Genomic DNA, 17,674 nt, shown 5'->3' on the forward strand with positions numbered 1-17,674 from the left:
TCCTGCAGGTTTTATATGTTTCTGCATACCAACACACCTGATACTAAAGATCAGGATCATTACCAGGCATGCTAACAAGCTGATTATATGAATCAGGTGTGCTCGTGGGCAAAATGTAAAACCTGCAGGACATTTGACAGTTTGAGGAAAAGCCCGTCCTTGTCTGGCGAGATGCGGTACTGCGCTCTTGCTTTCCAGAGTCAAGTTTGTAGGATGGAACTGATCACTGATGTCCTCAAGGCTTCCAACAAAGATTGCCAATTAACTCTTTGACTGCCAAAAACGTTAAATAACGTTTAGTAAAATCCTATGGAGGAGTGCCAAAGACGTTAAAAGATGTTTTTTTTTTCAAAACAGAGGTGAAACTAACCATTTTCTATTGTTGATTACTGAAAAACGGAATAAGGTAGAAACAAACTTTTTTTTTCTGATGAAAGATGAGAGTCCAATCTTTCATTTGGTAGTATGTGCGTTTCCATAGTCCAAACACATATTTTTCTGTGGACCTTGAAAGATCAGTCAAAAATGCTTAAATCGGCTGGCACCCACGGCATCCTTTTTCTGAAAACGTCTGGCAGTCAAAGAGATAATTCCAAATAGATCTTCTTAGCCTTTTGGGTTAAAAGGTGAACTGTCTCCCAAGAGGTCCAACTGCCTTCTATGCCACTATACGACCTTAAGATGGCTGAGAATCTACATAAACTATCCCAAAAAGATTTACTGTACAAGCAAACAGGCACACAAAACTGAGACGTCCATATCTCAAGTCCCCCATGATCCACTCGGTCTTATCTGTTGTCCAATGTTGGTGAACGGCTTTCAGCGGCTCAAAGCTGTGGCTGGCGCTTGATCCCCTGTGGATATTAGCGGGCTGTTGAGGAAAGGCCATCGCAGACCGATAGCTCCATGAGCAGGATATTGCACTTCCACTTGGAATCCCCTCTGATCCAGAGATAGCAAAACCGCTCCTATTCAGGACGCTTTTCCAGAAAGATCACAGCTATTCCACATAGGAAACTTTCTTTAGAGCGCATGATGGGGAGGGGTCGCAACCTCCCGCCCGCGCGCAAAAGCTGCTCGGTTAATGAAGTAACAACAAATTGGGCTGAGAACTAATTTGGACTGGCGTCTCCTGGACCCTCTTGGCCTGTGGAGATGTGTTTCATTTTGTCTTATCAGCGACTCCGTCATGTGGATTTACGCACGGGCGCCTCCGTCTCCCCCTATCATCGTGTTAATGGAAACTTCGTTAAATGTCATTAAGGCTCAGGTGGACGGCCACTCTGTTGTCTTTTGTGGCTCGACGTTTCTTGGAGGTGAAGTACAAAATGACAGATGGCATATTGCCTTTGGATTTTGTTGACTATCAAATACTAAATTGCAAAAGTAAGGAGGAACTATGTTTAATTGCAAGCATCACTTTGTCATGAGTAAGATCCTCTTTTAAGTGAATGATGGAAGCATCATAACTGTGAACTGTCATTATAGCTCAATGCTGACCTCTGCTGGCAGCTGAGCACTAGTTCAACTGTTGACTCTGTATTTAGTTGGATTTTGTACAAATTACAAAAGCAAATGCAGTTGAACTTTTAAAATTTATTTTGGGCATTTTAGAGGTGAAATAACCTTTTGTAGCAAAATAGGGCTGTTTCAGTGCTGCTATGAACATAATCTTGATTTTTTTATAACTTCATAGGGGACAATGAATCATGTAGTTTAGTTGGAGGGCAAATTATCGTTGTAGTGAGTACAGTTGCATATTCTACCCAAGGTAACAGTGAAAATCTAAAAATTAAAACAGTTTAAGACACAATTGGGGAATTCAGACATTATAATGTGTATTACTAAAATTGTATTTAGAGCTATAGCTGTATACAACTTTTTTTTTTGTTTAGGTATGAATAAAGACCAGCTGCTATGCTGATTATAATAATTTAGGAAATAACATGGCAGCGTTTTGATACAAAAATACAAACATGGGCTCCCCAACTCGAATCACTCAAACAGAATCAAACATAAATCTCAAGGTAATTATTTGCATTTTGTTTATTATGAGTGTTAGTGTATCAAAAGGCTATGTACAATATTGGAATCTGAAAGTTTTTTGCAACACAAAAAGCTCATCGAATTAGACTAAACATTGCCTCCTATTTGTTTTGGTGCAGCAGGGTTGTTTTAATGCACCATTTTTATGTTGGCACAAAGTCAGAGTGCAAACTGAACAGAATGCAGGGTCATATGTCCACAATAAATTATTTTAAATAAAAGATCACTAAAATTAACTAGTAGTAGATAATTTTGTTTAAAATCAAATAAAAGATAAAATCTCTCTTATTAATGTCATGACTGTAAACCAACATAAGTTAACACACATGGCTAAGTAATATATGTATAAATATCATGATGCCATTCTTCCATCAGTTTTTTTATTTTTATATTGCGCTTGTCCTCATTTAGCTATAGCCAATCACAGTAAACATTGAGTGAGAGGTAGGGCACACCCAGGACTGGTTGATAAGTCATTCGCAGGGCACATATAGTGAATCAAACGTTTTCAATTAACCCCAAAAACAAGTGTTTTAAAATGCGGGAGGAAGCCGGGCTGCCGAGATTCAAACCCACAACCTTTTTTTTTTTTTACAGGAGAGCTCAGTATTGTTCATTCAATTTGACATCATCATTGCTCTCCTTTTTTTTTTTTTTTTTAAAAAAATCCAACAAATCAATAAAAAAAAATTTAATACATTTTTTTTCTTTTTTAAATACATATACATATATATATATATATACATACATATACACACATATATATATATATATATATATATATATATATATATATATATATATATATATATATATATATATATACTTTTTTTTTGTATGTGGGTGAGTATGTGTATGTGCGTGTGTGTCCGTGCGAGCGTGTGTGTATTCATCAGTTCACCTAAAGCCCATTAAAAAAAAAATCCCATACTAATAATATAATATAATAATAAATTGCCAAATGCAGAAACATCAATGTAAGTTATCACGATGTAGTGGCTCTCGCTAACAGACAGAATTAAGTAACCGGAATTAGGTTAAAAAATTCTATATACGTAGACCATGTTTCTATAAATTTTGATATTTGGTTTTTATTTGAGGCAGATATTTTTTCCATTAAAATGTGATTTATGAGGAGGTTAGACCATTGGTCGATATTCAGAGTTTGTTTATTTTTCCAGTTAACAAGAATTGTTTTTTTAGCGATAGTAAGGGCTACAAGTGTAGATTGAAATTGTTTATGTGGTAAGTCAGTTGTTGTTAGGTCACCCAGCAAACACAAGTTTGGAGATAAAGGTATCCTACAGTCCAAACCCACAACCTGTCGATTGTGGGACAGATGCTCTTCCCTTGTAGTATCATTTCAGCTAGTCTAATATGTATAGAATGTTTAAAGATAAACATTTTCTGTACACATAAAACACATTTGTTGTCAGGTGTGGTCATTTTAGAGCATCTTAAGTCATTTGTGGAAAAGGCAGAAAAGAGTGCGGTCTTTTCAGTCCCTTAAAATGTGCAAAAATGTTGGCAAAAGGCCAAACAAAATCAAGCTTCTTTTTTTTTTAACCAGTTTAAACATGGCTTATACCTGGATATTGACATAAGGACCACAGTGCACGGCGAGGGAAAGCCGCTCCATCCCGGGTGGTGGATGAACGTCCACGAGCACGTTGCGCTTGCGTAGAGGCTCCAGGCTGGACTCGCTCACATGGTGGCAGTGTTTCACCTTCAAGGACCGCAGCTTGGGGCAGTATTCGGCAACTGTCCTGCGAAAAGCAATATATTTTCAGAATACGGAGGAACTCAACAATTTCAACCTCCCCATTCCGTAAAATCATTTTAACAACATAAGTTTTAATTAATCTCAAGACACTGTTTATGTCCAATGGAATGAGCTGCTGTTTTGGTCAGCAACAGACTTCGAATGGCATGTCAAGTGTGTGTTGTTTTTTAATAATAATAAAAAAAAATGCAATACCTGATGGCCTGGTCACTAACCCGCAGGCAGCAACTCAGATCCAGATGCTCAAGGCCCCTGCAGTTCTTGGCCACCTCCTCCACTGACTCACTTGTAATATTTTCATTGACAGCCAAAGACAGAAAGGTTAACCGTACACACTTCTTGGCCAAGTAGCAGATGGCGTCGTCCTTCAACCGGCAGCAGCCGCTCAGGTCGAGCGAGCGCAGCGCCCTGCAATGGTCGGCCAGGCTGCGCAGCGACGGGCAGTCCACAAAGTCGCAACGAGCCACTGCGAGGTGTCGCAGGTGTATGCAGGTCAAAGACAAGGCCACCAGGGAGTGGCGCGTAAGGCCCATGCAGCCGCTCAGGTCCACCGTCAGCAGACGCTGGTTCCGGCCGAGCAACGGCAGCAGCTCCTCGTCCGTCAACCAGGAGGAGCAGCTCTCAAGTGATAGCTTGCGGAGAACAACGTTGTCCTTCACCAGAGAGTGAAAAGCCTCCTTTGGAATACATAGTCCAACCTGTGCATGATTTAAAATAATATTCATTGAGCAATATAGTAGAGCTATGCAGGGCTCGACCTGTTACCGGTAATCGGATGATAATAGTCCTCTTAAAAACGGCTGTCTTATTTTATTTTATTTTTTTAAACACATGACCACATAATACAAATATAATGACAGTCAAACATTCCCTGCATGTTATAATTTACTTTTATTTTTTTTACGTTTTAATGACTGCAAATGGAATACATAAGTTTATTACAAAACCAACAGACAAACAAACGTGGCCCTTAATCACCAGTATGTCCACACCTGCGAGAGCTAGACAGTCACACAGACACAGAAAAAAAATGTATATCATGAATAAACACTTACTAGCTCAAAACTCGGGCATTTGTTCAAGAAGAGTCGGATGAGCGTGCGGAATTGCTTGCTCACTCTTTGCAGGGCGACCAGCTGTCTCAAAGGCAAATGCGATAAAATACGAGCGATCAGTACGTCCTCCCATGGTAAGGTCAAGAGGCGACACCTGCTGTAGAAATAGCCGTAAGTACAGTACTGAAATGTACTGCTGAACTTTGAACCCCATGTAATGAAACGCAACACAAAAACCACATCAAAGATGGAAAATAGTATTGAATAGTGGGATTGTAGTTATACAATTGATGGTACAAAAGATATGTATATATTTTACTTCTCACTTACATTTGTACTTTCTTTTTACTTAGAGGATTTGCGTTTGTACTTCTACGTTTACATTTCGTTTACACAAGGAGTCTGCTTATCATGTACGGTGTGAGCAGAGAATATTAAGAGACCAAACTCAAAATGCTTCAAAAAGTACAAACGAATCACGTCTCACGTTGTGTTTTGTGCCCCGTCCTCCATGTTTCCTCCATTTTCTTCTTCGATAATTAACATCCTGATTATTGTTGTATTACCGCCACCTGTAGTTCGGCGTCCGCAACTACATCGTTACAGTCCCAGCTGGTGGGACCTAATGAAATAAAATGTTGTGAAATAAACATTATTGTTTCATTCTTTATCATTATTATTATCAACTAATGACATACGTATTTGCAGAAAACGAAAAGTGGTAAAACTTTTGAATTATGGGACTCATTTCTTCATGTATGATTCCACTCACAGAGCAGTGTGTTTTAGTGTAATGACCTTTAGACCTAATTAATCAAACAAAGATGTACTTCAAACTACTTAGCACATACATGTCAAGGAGCAGGATAGTGCTAATGCTTAATGCACTGTAACCCCCCCCCCCCCCCCCCACACACACACACACACACACACACTCAACAACAACACCACTCTCACCCTTCTTTTCTCCCTATGCAAGCATCATTAAGACAACAACACAAGTTGCACCCTCATTATTGGCTGTTACATGGACCCACCTGTTAGTTTGTAAAAGCATTAAGAGAAGACACTTACACCTCAACTTCCCCTCAAGTTACTCTTTAAACGTACACAAATGGGCAAAGAAAACAACAACTAAAACAACATTTACTCTCCTGGCTGCTACCTGACTCCAGTTGTCACTTGTGCACATAGCAACAACAGTTTGTTGGATTTATCTCACAACTGAAATGTTTTTTTTGTTTTGTTTTTGTTAAAAGAGGTGCTTACAACAATGAAAAATTAAAGATGAGTTTGTGATTGGCTCTCAGTATGATACAACGACATACCGCTGTGCACTATGTTGTTAGATCAAAAACCCCAAAGTGAGCATTATTATCTTATTAAAAGCAAAGTTTTAGATGTCTCTCGAGTCAAAGTAGAATGTGATTGGAATGAGACTTTTTCTCCCATTTTAAACACTCGGCCGTAAACAATAAACTTCTCAATGGTGATGTTTGTGTTCGTGTGGCCAAATTGCAACCACCTGCCCGACTGGCTTCCTCTCCTACTAACATCCAAAGACTCCCCACAGACGACTAAACAAGACGCGCTGCTGAGAGGAAGAAACGTGTCATCGGGCCATCAGTGAGCTGCAGGGGATCTGCTTGTAAACAAACATCATCTGTCCTGTCTCTTCAAAACTGGACGACAACACATTATAAGTGTTATTGTATTTCACAAAGGTAGTTCGGACTATGTTTCGAAACTGTCACTCGTACCGTATACAGTGCCTGAAATGTGATGATGAGGATGCATTAGAAGTAGAACAGTTTCTAAAATGCTGTTGTGGCAGGTTAAAAATAAATAAATAAATAAATAATACCACAAACACAAGTGTGGATTTGATCTGCTTTACACGTGTACTTTTTTCATACATAATTTGGCAAATAAGTCATTCAATATATTTTTCATTGTCTATGTTTTTACACTATACTATATTTTATATGCTTTTTTTTTTTTACCCATCTGTTATGTTTTGGGTCAAATTGACCCGTTTGGAAAATCAAGAATTAAAAAAAAAAAAAAAAAGGATTACACCTGGTCTGCTAACCTCTGTTTTTAATTTTTTTAAATTTTTAACAGCATTGCATTGCGTTATGTCATATTTTTAGGTGATTAAATATTAGCGTTACACATTGACCCATAAAAATGGTTAAGAAACAAACATGAGGGTTGAATAGGGGATTATTATGCGTAATATGATTTAAAATGTTATTTTTGTAAGATCATGACTAATAGGCGACTTTTAGAAGACATTACCATTTGATATTTATTGATTTCAAAGGACAAGAGACCTTCATAATTACAGGGGTCAATTGGTGAGACGGATAAATGGATAGATAGATTAGGTAGAATGTAAGGTGTGAAGGAGTTTGGTGTGAAAATCTGGCCATTTGGCCTCCACGTGTTAACAGCCACACACCTATATAACAGAGCACTATCAGGCTGAAGGCATTTGTTGAAAGCCAGACCATCAGACAAACTGGAGCAGAAGCAAAAAGGACAAAATAATAAACGGGGAAAAAAGCCGTGGTGGGAGAGGTACGACTACTACAACTTTTCCCCAGCTGAAGAGCACAGAGGCGCATTATGCTTGGCGTGGACGTGTACCCCGGTTTGGCTCTGGGACCTCAGAGGATTGGAGACCGCTTCTACAGAGGTGAGAGGGTCTGCGCATCCAAACCCACATGACTCCGTTTTATGTAGAGCGTACTTATAAAAACAACTGCAGCAGAACTAAAGTGCTGCACATATATAAACTAAAAAAAAAAAAAGACGATTGAACATTTGGGAGCTGCAATAGAAAAAGCCGCATCCTCGCGAAGCTTTTACTTAGACTTGAGCATCTCTAGGGTAGCTGGTCAGCTCGGTACCTACACCTGACAGGAGCGTTGGGATGGAGCTACCCAGTGAGGTAAGGTGGGGCATAATCTTAAAATCAACTTCTAAATTGCACAAGTAGCCAATGGAGGGAGACCAGAACAGGAGTTACGTGTTCCAGTTTAGAGGCGAGCAGCACCATTTTTTAACAATTGATGCTCATTCCCAACATTTCTCCCTGCAATTCCCAAAGAGCGGGAGCCCGCCACCCACATGCCGCTGTTCCCTTCCCCGAACGACGGGGTGGCCAAAGCCCTGCCCCCTGCGAGGCTTTTGGCGCCCCCAGCCGTCCTCCACTGCGAGCCGGCGGCCCAAGCACCAAAAGACGACGTGAGGTTGGACCTGGAGAACTCGTCCCTGTGGAAGCAGTTCAGCTCAGTGGGAACGGAGATGATCATCACCAAAAAGGGCAGGTGAGTGACATGGATTACATCTCGACCCAACACCCACCTTCCCTTAACCACTCCCATCCCTTCACTCTCTTCCTAGACGGATGTTTCCCGGTATGAAGTTGAAGCTGTCGGGCCTGAACCCGTCCCTACGCTACATCCTCCTCCTGGACATCATTCCTATGGACAACTCACGCTATCGCTTCCAAGGAGGCGGATGGCAAGCGGTGGGCGGAGCCGAAGCCAGGCTACCGGACCGTGTGTTCATCCACCCGGATTCCCCCGCCACTGGTGCTCACTGGCAGAGCCGCACCATTTCCTTTCACTATGCCAAGCTCACCAACAACACACTGGATGCACAGGGACATGTAGGTAGCGCACAACTTTCTAGGACTAGCAAGACTGTTTCGAGCAGTCGCTAGGTAGATTAGTAGAGATAGGTCAAGAAGACCTGTAGGTAGGTAGATTACTTGAGATTGGTAGATACTGACGGAATTGGTAGGTAGATACATTTGTGGAATGGTGGATTGGTAGAGATAGATAAGCTCTGGTCCTCAAGGGCCTGAGTCCTGGAGGTTTTGGATGTTACCCTTCTCCAACACGGCTGATTCATGATCAGCTCGTCAGCAAGCTCTGTATTAGCCTGATAACAATTGGAATCAGCTGCAGTTGGAGTAGGGAAACCTCTAAAACCTGTTTGCCACCCCCGCCGTAGACTGATAGACGAGAGTTATTGGTATGAAACACGATCGAGATGGTTTTAAAATTCCGACCTTTCTTCTTATTTCCAGATCATCCTTCACTCACTTCATCGCTACCAGCCGAGAGTGCACGTGATCGAGGCCAGGGACATGCTGAGTTGGGGCGGAGGGCAGCACTCTTTTGTCTTCCCTGAGACCCAGTTTATCACAGTCACCGCCTACCAGAACAGCAAAGTACTTTTGTACTTTTTTTTTTTTTACAAGGAACCCTATTGGTTCCTCAAAATAAACGATTATTTTTCATGATATCTTTTGTTTGCAGATCACAGAACTGAAGATCAACTCCAACCCCTTTGCTAAAGGATTCCGGGAGGAAGGCATGAATAGCAAAAAGTAATTCACGATAAAGGCAGTGCTTCATGTCAGAGCACATGTACTGTTTCAAACTCTTTATATGTTTTTCTTTTTCCTCCACAGACAACGAGATGCGAGACAGAAGCGGAAACTAGCGGATATGACAGAAACCGTGGCTCTAGGTCAGTGGGTAACCTAGACCAGGGTCTAGACTGAGAACCATTTTTAACTACATAGGATATTTCTCCTATCGCCATATGTCAAGCATGCCCCGTGTCCTCCACAGAGAACTGCGACCCATGTGACTCCACTCAACACCTTCCCACCGTCCCCACCACCGGCCCCAGTATTACCGGAGCAGACTTGCAGGCCCTGGCTTTGGCCTCTCTGCCCCCTCTGTCAGCTGACCCCGCATGCGGGTTTACACCAGACGACACCCATTTCCAGGACAGTCTCGGACCAGAGCAGCCTCTGGACCTTGACGAGGCCTTTATGGCCTCCCAGATCCCAGACATAAGTCTAACCATGAGTGCTGGGATGCCGAACACGGCAGGAAGTGAGGTCACAAATACTATAATTGAAAGGTATGAATATTAGAATTCTGATAAGGTTTAGGCCCATCACCGGTTAGCATCAACATGTAATCTGTTTCGTGTGTTCTCCCCACAGTTCCGACTCCCTGAGTGAGGCGGGGTTCACCGCCACCTTCCCCGCAACTCAGAGCAGCTCTCCCTCCTTCGTTCCTCTCCCTCAGCCCACCGCCTTCCCTTCGAACCCATCCGACCCCCCCATGAACTACCCGCCCCTCCTCTCTTCCTCCCCCACCCTCTCCACCACCTCCTCCACTACCTCACCTTCTTTGCAACAAACAGCCTTCACCTTCCCCACTCCACCACCGTCCTCCTCCTCCTCTTCTTCTTCTTCACCCTCTTATCACACGATACCGTCATCCAACCCGGCAACCGACACCTCTTTCCCTCCGTGTCAGTCCCAAGACCAAATGTCCCTGCTCATGCAACAAGATGACAGTCTCTCCAGGGGCCCCAATGCACCCGCTAAACAAACGTCGGAAGCCTTCATTTATCAGAATATCTTCGCTTCGAACCCTGAGCTCCAGGCCCCTTCAGCACCCATGACTTTTCCACCACCCATGCAAAATCTGTCCTTCCCAAGCCAGGCCCTTCACCTCTCCAATCTGACTCAGCAAAGTCAAGCCCCGGGTCTTTCCGCCACCTTCCCCCACCCATCTTTCCAACCCTCCTCTTGCTTCCACTCCACCCCTCACACTCAAAACTTGAACAACGTGGGCCCCTCATATCCCTCAGTGGAGCTGGGCGCCGCCCCCCAGTTCCCCACTGCCGGCTCCTACCGCTCGGACATGATGCTGCACCCCACCCTGCTCCCCCAGCTGGAGCCGCCCCTCCCGATCCCACCTGCCACCCCAAGCATCTACCCGGCCTTTTCCTCCTACCCACTCCGGCTACGCCAGGACCCTCACCCATCTCTCACCATCCCCCTCAGGCCCCTATACAGACACCAGCACACCCACGCCCAAGGGTCCTTTCTGGATATGAGCACCAGAGCCGTGTTCTAAAACAAAAGGGATGTTCTGATGCTGAATTATTTTCGGTTTCATAGCGCTTCTAGGGAGAAATTAATCATGTGCAGCATTGAGGTAGTTCATTATGATCTTTAAGCATGTGTTCTCAGAAAAAAAATGATTTGTAAATAGTGGTTTGGTTGAAAAAGCCAATGCAGAATATGGAATTAAAAATATGTTATTAATATATTTTCCAAGATGTATCTGTATTTTATATGATTCCACTTTAACAATATGATTAGCAAGATAGATAGCTGGGTAGCTACAGACGACAGATAGCTATGGTAGATAGCTAACTAGATAGCTAAAGTAGCTAGCTAGGTATTTAAAGTAGCTCGCTGGATAGCCGCTAGATAGCTAGAGACAGACTAGCTCGCTAGATAGCTAGATAGCTAGAGACAGACTAGCTCGCTAGATAGCCGCTAGATAGCTAGAGACAGACAGACAGCTAGCTAGCTAGCTAGCTAGATAGATAGATAGATAGATAGATAGCTAGCTAGATAGATAGATAGATAGATAGATAGATAGATAGATAGATAGATAGATAGATAGATAGATAGATAGATAGATAGATAGACAGACATTCTCTGTTCATAAAACTTCATTAAAACATCATGGACCAACTATTTTATTGCGCATAAATGCGTGTACAACATTGCAATACTGTACCAGTAACACTAGCATGAAACGCTAACAAAACTAGCGCCAACATTTTACGTCACTAAAATAGCAAACATGGGACTGCCATCGCAAAGTTTATGATGCCATGGCAAAGAAATGTGAAACTGCTACTGTGACATCAAAAATCAACATATTGATACATTAAATTGAATATATGTCGCTCATTTATAAAAGCTAGCCACACTGTACTGTTATACTGTATTTGCACGCCTGGTTGCGCAACAACCCCCCCCCCAACAAATGCATGTCACGCTCCAAAAAATGTAGTAAGCCACTTCACAGACATGACGCGGCTGCACGGTTAATCATTTCCCCTGCAGACTTATTGATTGGCTTTCTCTCAGACATTTGAAGTGTCACCCTCTCAAATATGTAACTCAACCCAAACATCATGTGTTGACAATTAACCTTAAAATTTGAGGTCTTAACAAGTTTAGAGAGCAACAACATGCAAGGTTTATGCAACAGCTAATCTAATTTAACGGCAGCACTGGTGATTACAAAAACAACTTATTTTTGTATTTGGATTTTTTTTAAATCCAAATTATATGTAGTTATATTAGTGTTTTATCTTCTTTTTTTTTTTTTTATATATATCTTGATTAAGATGTCCAATTATAGTTTATCGTTGGGTATAATTTACTCATATTCCTGAACAAATAAAATTAATTAATCTTTTGTTTGGATTAAATTTCCAGTGAGTTGACTCAAATTTGGCTATAAAAATGCAGAAAATCCTCAATCTTGTTTAAAACTCTAAAATGTCAAGAATGAAAGCACGTCATGAAGTAGGACAGTCTCTAAGATAAATAGGGACCGGTGGTCTCATAGATTAGATCCCAACCATTGCGCCACATCAGGTGTGAATAATCAAATTTTAAATAACTGCTCAGAAAATGTTTACTTAAGAACTCCATGTGTGTCTTTCTTCAATTCCTGCAAGTTTCTCTAAATACTCTCGTCTATTTCTTGAGCTAATGTTAGAGCGGGTACGCTTTTTTGGACAATGCCAAGGGTCAACTTTGCTCTAATTTCCACAGTCACTCATTAACTACTAAAGTGGGTGGAAAATGGAAAGATGACATTTTTTGGTCTGATTCTGCAAAACTTGCTCAGCTGTCCAAGTTCACACGAACCAGAGGTAAGGTGGCCCGAGGCTAAGTGAATCAATAATCAGCGTCACTAAATAGAATGAAAACAGTTTTGTTTTTTTTCCGACAGGACCGGTTTGGACAAGTCGCATACTTTTCTTGAACCCGCATGCGTGTTGATGTTGAAACACACCTAAAAAACCCGTGAACACCCGACGTGAACTTGATCGGAATCTTGCAAGGGAATCCACACGGGGAAGATGACGTGCACTCGCCTGTGTTCTTCGCGCCTCTACCTGCTCTCCACGAGACTCATGTCCACCGCCTCCCCCAGGATGGTGGTGCAGGGTGCCGCTGCGGACAAGCCCCCGAACCTCTTGGCCGCCTCTTTGGCCTTTGAGGATCCCAGCGCGTTCCGGGTGAAGAGCCTGAGCGAGTTGTGTCGCGCTTTGGCTGTGTTTCGATTCTGCTCCTTTCCCGGGCTGGTCAACAACTGCAACAAGGTGAGACGCACGATCAGATTTTTGATTTTCGGAAGTATGTTTATGGGTGGAACTGGCAGCAACATTCCTAGTTTATGCTCTGCTATTGTGATTGACCTACTTAGCAGCGTGCAACTTGTTTTTACACATTCACCCAGGTGGAAGAAAAAGTTGTTACTTTCCACTATGTGCTCATTTGAATGATATAGTTCACAACGAATGATTTCAGTATAAAAAGTATCAATATTTTGTTTTGGAAGTGATTTTCGGGGCAAAAAGTACGCCTGCTCACCATCAACTGTGCCTTGTAGGGCTGGGTTTAAAATTAACATAATTAATCAATATTGGATTGAATTGAAGTGAATCGAATCGGGAAAAAAAAAAAAAAAATTGAATCGAAATCGAATCGATTGAGGGAATGTGAACCGATACCCAGCCCTCGTGCCTTGTCTAGCTGTTTACCGATGTCAAATTGTCATTTTTCGAGTATTTAAAGACAATTACAAAGAAGTCAAGATCACTCGTTTTGTTCGTCTAGAATGTTAATTATGTTGATGTGAAAAAGCCTAAAAAAGAAAAAAAGCATGACCAGAAACATTGGGCGCTAGAATGTCAACACTTTATAATGACAGCGACCTGTCCAAAGCTCTGTTCTGTTCATGAAAGCATAAAGTTTGAGGAATCAATTTGCTATGTAATTACAAATTAAAATGCAATGGATACAAAAGTCAACACACCCCTGTTGAAATGTAATGGAATGTACTGATAATATAACCTGTAGTCTTTTTTGTTATTTTTATATATATATATATATATATAGAGTGGATGCAAAAAGAAATGACTGAAATAATGTGGTTGCATAAGTCTACACACCCTCTTCTAACTGGGTGTCCAGAATTAACCAGTCAGCACACACATGCCCCCATTTAAAGTGAGCGTTTCCCATGTCAATATCAGACCACAACTCTGGCTTCTGCTTCAATTCTCCTAACCAAACTAAAAAGTCATCTTGTATCATATGCAGTACATTGAAAACTGTAATGACAGAAGAACCTGGTCATGATGTGCGTCTTGGCAGCTGATGTCAGCGGCGCGCAGCATTTTGGGCAGGCACGCGTTCTCTTCGCTGATGAGATCAACAGTGTACGCTCAGTTTGTGGCTGGGGAGAACGAGAAGGAGATTTCTGAGTCCATGGAGAAGATGAGCACGCTGGGTCTGAGGCCCATGTTGGCGGTTCCCATCGAGGAGGACCTGGGAGAGAGCACAGGGTCAGGAGTGAAAAACTTTTAAGATAACAAACATTTCTCACATAAAAATCTTAACTGCTCCGTATGTGTCACCTTCAGAGAGAAGAGATATAATGAGAACATGGACGCCATGTTGGAATGCGTTCGAATGTCGCACAGCAATGCTTGGAGCAAAGATCCCATGATGCAACTGAAGGTCACAGCTCTGATCAGTCCTGAGCTCTGTGTAAGTTTGGCTGCTTCACCTTCGACCTTTAACACTATACTGGTTAAAACTAACTAAATAAATAAATGTTCCATCTATTATACAATTGAACTATTAAACTATTTACAGATGTGATTTGTTATGTCTATCAAGGTCAAACTCACCAAGGTCATTTCTAAACAAGCATACGACTTGGACCTCCTGGTCAAAGCCATGGATGGCGAGGACGTGAAGTTCCCCGGTTTGGAGGAAAGAGAGGCAGCGCATTTCCACTGCAGCCTGCGGAGACTCAACAGGATAGGCGAGGTACCGTTGTACCATGTAGTGTGTGTGGTATCTGCTAGGGGGCGCCAAAAAGCAATTAACAGTCAACATAGCCTATAGAGGAACATAAAAGTTCAACATTAGTAGGCCTAGGTCAGGGGTCTGCAACCTGCGGCTCTGGAGATCTGTAGATCTCTAAAAAAAAGAAAAAAAGATTACCAGTAGTATAAATTATTATTATTATTATTATTATTATTATTATTATTATTATTATAACATATTTATATTTTTTTGATAAAATATTCAACAAATAAATTAATAGTTGGACTAAAAATGTCAGAGTCCAAATTTTTAAGTTGTTATTTTTTTTAAATAAATAAAAATGTGCAAAAAAGCAAAGCAAAAGCAGAAACAGAAATTTACCATAAAATGGCCACGAGATTGCCAAAAATAACAGAGAAGTGAATAAAAAAAGGCAGAAAACAAAATGTTCAAAAAGTCACCTAAAATGTCAAGAAAGGCAGAAAATTACCCCCAAAATTTTTGGGAGAATTGCCAAAATAAGGCAGAAAATGTATTTAAATAAAACTTTTTTTTAAAGGCAGAAAATAAAATATTCAAAAAGTAACTATAAAATGTCCAGAAACAAAATTACCATAAAATACCCAAATATGCTGAAAAAAAAGGTTAAAAAAATAGCCACAAAATGTAAAAAGAAAAAAATGAAGTAGAGTAGAAAATAATTATAATATGTCTATAAAATTGCCAAAAATGTCAGAATTTTTTCAGAAAGGCAGAAAAGTCTAAAAATGTATGATATAAATTACATACACGCACACACCTACGCACACACAGATCAAGCAGAAGCAGAGAAAACGTGTTCAACGTGGTCCTTGTGTCCCTTAGGCTAGTGTGAACAAAGTGCGGGTCCTGGTCGATGCCGAGTACACCTACATGAACCCCGCCCTGTCCCTTGTTACCATGGCAATGATGAAGAAGTTTAACAAAGATGGCGCCTGGATCTGGAACACATACCAGTGTTACCTGAAGGTAAACATTCAACAATCAGGGCACCCAAATCCAAGCTGCCTCATTACTCTATGTGGGCCATAAAAGGAAATAAAGTGGTTTTGTTTGGAAATACTCGCTCTCAGGAGACCAGGACGCTCCTGCTGGAGGCGATCAGTCAGTCCCAGGAAGGAGGGTTCTGTTTGGGGGTCAAGCTGGTGCGAGGGGCCTACATGGACAAAGAGAGGAAGCTGGCGGAGAAGGAAGATCGCCCGGACCCTGTCCAAGAATGCTGGGAGGACACAAATGACAAGTTAAGACATTTGTTACCTCCGCCAGCGAGCCTATTTACATCAAATTGTACATTTTCATTTGTTTGGACGAACTAACTGCATTTCCTGTTCATACAACTAACATCAATACTGCACAAAAATGGACATTTGTTGTAGAAAATCATAGCTCGGAAAAAAATAGGAATCTAATAACATTAGAAAACATTATAAATGTAAATAAAACACATCGTACTCAGCAGAGGTGCTGGTTATTAAATAGTGCGCAGATTACGTCACACGTCTTGCTCGTAAACCTTTTTTACTCTAACCAACCAATCAGAGGGCAGCAAAATGGAGACGGCACTCTGGGCAGATTAGATTGACATAGCAACACACCAAGCCTGAAATCTGATTGGACAAAAAAAAAATCTAATCACGTGTTGGGAGAAATCAATACTATTTTACGGAACAAATATTAGGATTTAAGTTGTAAATATAGGTCCTGATTGTGTTTAGGGCAGCAAATAAGACTTGCTGGCAATAATAGTTAATTTTTTTCTGCTTTGTTCTTTATCCTAAACAATTCTCTTTTTAACGCTATTAAATCGGTCATATAGTTTCTCATGAAATCTAATTTCTTAAATACTTCCTTTTTTACAGTTATAACAGCTTACTGGAGGTGATGCTAAGGCTCATCGCCCAGAACCCGCAACGCTACAGGATCATAGTCGCCACACACAATGAAGAATCTGTGAGGCGGGCGGCCAAATGGTGAGTCAATGCGTAAGTAGAATGAGAGAGTTAATCGTTTTACCTTGTTTTTAATGCAGTGTACTTAATGAATGTATCTTTTTGACCTTTGTTTTACTTTTTGTATTTGTTTTTATCCGTGTGATCAATTTTTACCTTTGAAGAACATTTTGTATGTGAAAGGTGCTATATAAATAACATTTACTTACTTATCAGGGTTGAGGAACTGGGCATAGACAAAGCAAGCAACTCTGTGTGTTTTGGTCAGCTTCTGGGGATGTGCGATCACGTTTCTCTCACTTTAGGTAAGATACTATTTATTTATTTTTTTAAATTTAACAGTGGTTGTCATAGCAACCGTAACTCTCTCCTCCACAGCCAAGGAGGGTTACGCCGTGTACAAGTCGGTCCCGTACGGCTCCGTGGACGACACCCTGCCCTACCTGGTGCGCCGGGCCCAGGAGAACCAAACTGTTTTGAAGGGCATCCGCAAGGAGCGAGACCTGCTCAGGCAAGAGCTCCACAGGAGACTCAAGTTAAGCACGCGCTAGAAAGGCGTGGTCAAGGGATGACGCAAACTAGGAAAGCATTTTGTTATTTTCTTGAATTTAACTCATATTTGTATCTATATCATTAAAGATCTAAATTAAGCAATGGCTAACGAATATTTATATTAGGGACTCTATTATTTGGCAAATGTAGCAATTCATGGTTAAAAGTCTGAACATGCTGACCCTGTGAGCACTTTAGTTTTCTGTATTGCCTTTTTTTTTTTGCTGTTTAATAAAAAGGTGTAAATATTGTGTGTTCTGTACAATCAAGA

The 17,674-nt window shown here is 41.2% G+C and overlaps 3 protein-coding genes across 27 annotated transcripts in view; 2 read left to right on the forward strand and 1 right to left on the reverse strand.

Annotated features, from left to right (window-relative positions):
- Positions 1-5,508, reverse strand: part of fbxl15 (F-box and leucine-rich repeat protein 15) — a 158,969-nt gene extending 153,461 nt beyond the window's left edge. For 23 of the 25 annotated variants that reach the window (XM_077550693.1, XM_077550674.1, XM_077550676.1 and 20 more), the window contains exons 1-4: positions 5,372-5,508; positions 4,885-5,041; positions 4,025-4,527; positions 3,635-3,812 (exon numbers count right to left, since the gene is read on the reverse strand). In XM_077550693.1, the coding sequence (XP_077406819.1) occupies positions 3,635-3,812; positions 4,025-4,527; positions 4,885-5,041; positions 5,372-5,430 (897 nt within the window). In that variant the 5' untranslated portion in view covers positions 5,431-5,508. The other 2 variants (XM_077550688.1, XM_077550692.1) reach the window with 2 other exon arrangements.
- A 2,007-nt stretch (positions 5,509-7,515) lies between these two features.
- Positions 7,516-10,844, forward strand: tbx6 (T-box transcription factor 6). The gene is made up of 8 exons (XM_077550657.1): positions 7,516-7,585; positions 8,000-8,219; positions 8,296-8,563; positions 8,987-9,130; positions 9,219-9,289; positions 9,374-9,432; positions 9,537-9,834; positions 9,920-10,844. Exons 1-8 carry the CDS (start codon positions 7,516-7,518, stop codon positions 10,842-10,844), a joined length of 2,055 nt encoding a protein of 684 aa, XP_077406783.1.
- A 1,771-nt stretch (positions 10,845-12,615) lies between these two features.
- On the forward strand, positions 12,616-17,651 carry prodh2 (proline dehydrogenase 2). The gene is made up of 10 exons (XM_077550660.1): positions 12,616-12,672; positions 12,753-13,125; positions 14,183-14,373; positions 14,452-14,578; positions 14,711-14,863; positions 15,728-15,871; positions 15,976-16,142; positions 16,762-16,872; positions 17,068-17,156; positions 17,230-17,651. Exons 2-10 carry the CDS (start codon positions 12,883-12,885, stop codon positions 17,400-17,402), a joined length of 1,398 nt encoding a protein of 465 aa, XP_077406786.1. The 5' UTR covers positions 12,616-12,672; positions 12,753-12,882; the 3' UTR covers positions 17,403-17,651.
- The last annotated feature ends 23 nt before the right edge of the window (positions 17,652-17,674 follow it).

Source organism: Vanacampus margaritifer, chromosome 18 (genome assembly GCF_051991255.1).
Source record: "Vanacampus margaritifer isolate UIUO_Vmar chromosome 18, RoL_Vmar_1.0, whole genome shotgun sequence".
In the NCBI taxonomy this organism is placed as follows: domain Eukaryota; kingdom Metazoa; phylum Chordata; class Actinopteri; order Syngnathiformes; family Syngnathidae; genus Vanacampus; species Vanacampus margaritifer.

Coding starts and splice junctions, on each gene's coding strand:
- tbx6 (XM_077550657.1), top strand. CDS start 7,516: ATGCTTGGCGTGGACGTGTACCCCGGTTTGGCTCTGGGACCTCAGAGG. Junction 8,220..8,295: donor ATCATCACCAAAAAGGGCAG/GTGAGTGACATG, acceptor CTCTCTTCCTAG/ACGGATGTTTCCCGGTATGA. Junction 9,433..9,536: donor GACAGAAACCGTGGCTCTAG/GTCAGTGGGTAA, acceptor TGTCCTCCACAG/AGAACTGCGACCCATGTGAC.
- prodh2 (XM_077550660.1), top strand. CDS start 12,883: ATGACGTGCACTCGCCTGTGTTCTTCGCGCCTCTACCTGCTCTCCACG. Junction 13,126..14,182: donor TGGTCAACAACTGCAACAAG/GTGAGACGCACG, acceptor GCGTCTTGGCAG/CTGATGTCAGCGGCGCGCAG. Junction 15,872..15,975: donor CATACCAGTGTTACCTGAAG/GTAAACATTCAA, acceptor ACTCGCTCTCAG/GAGACCAGGACGCTCCTGCT.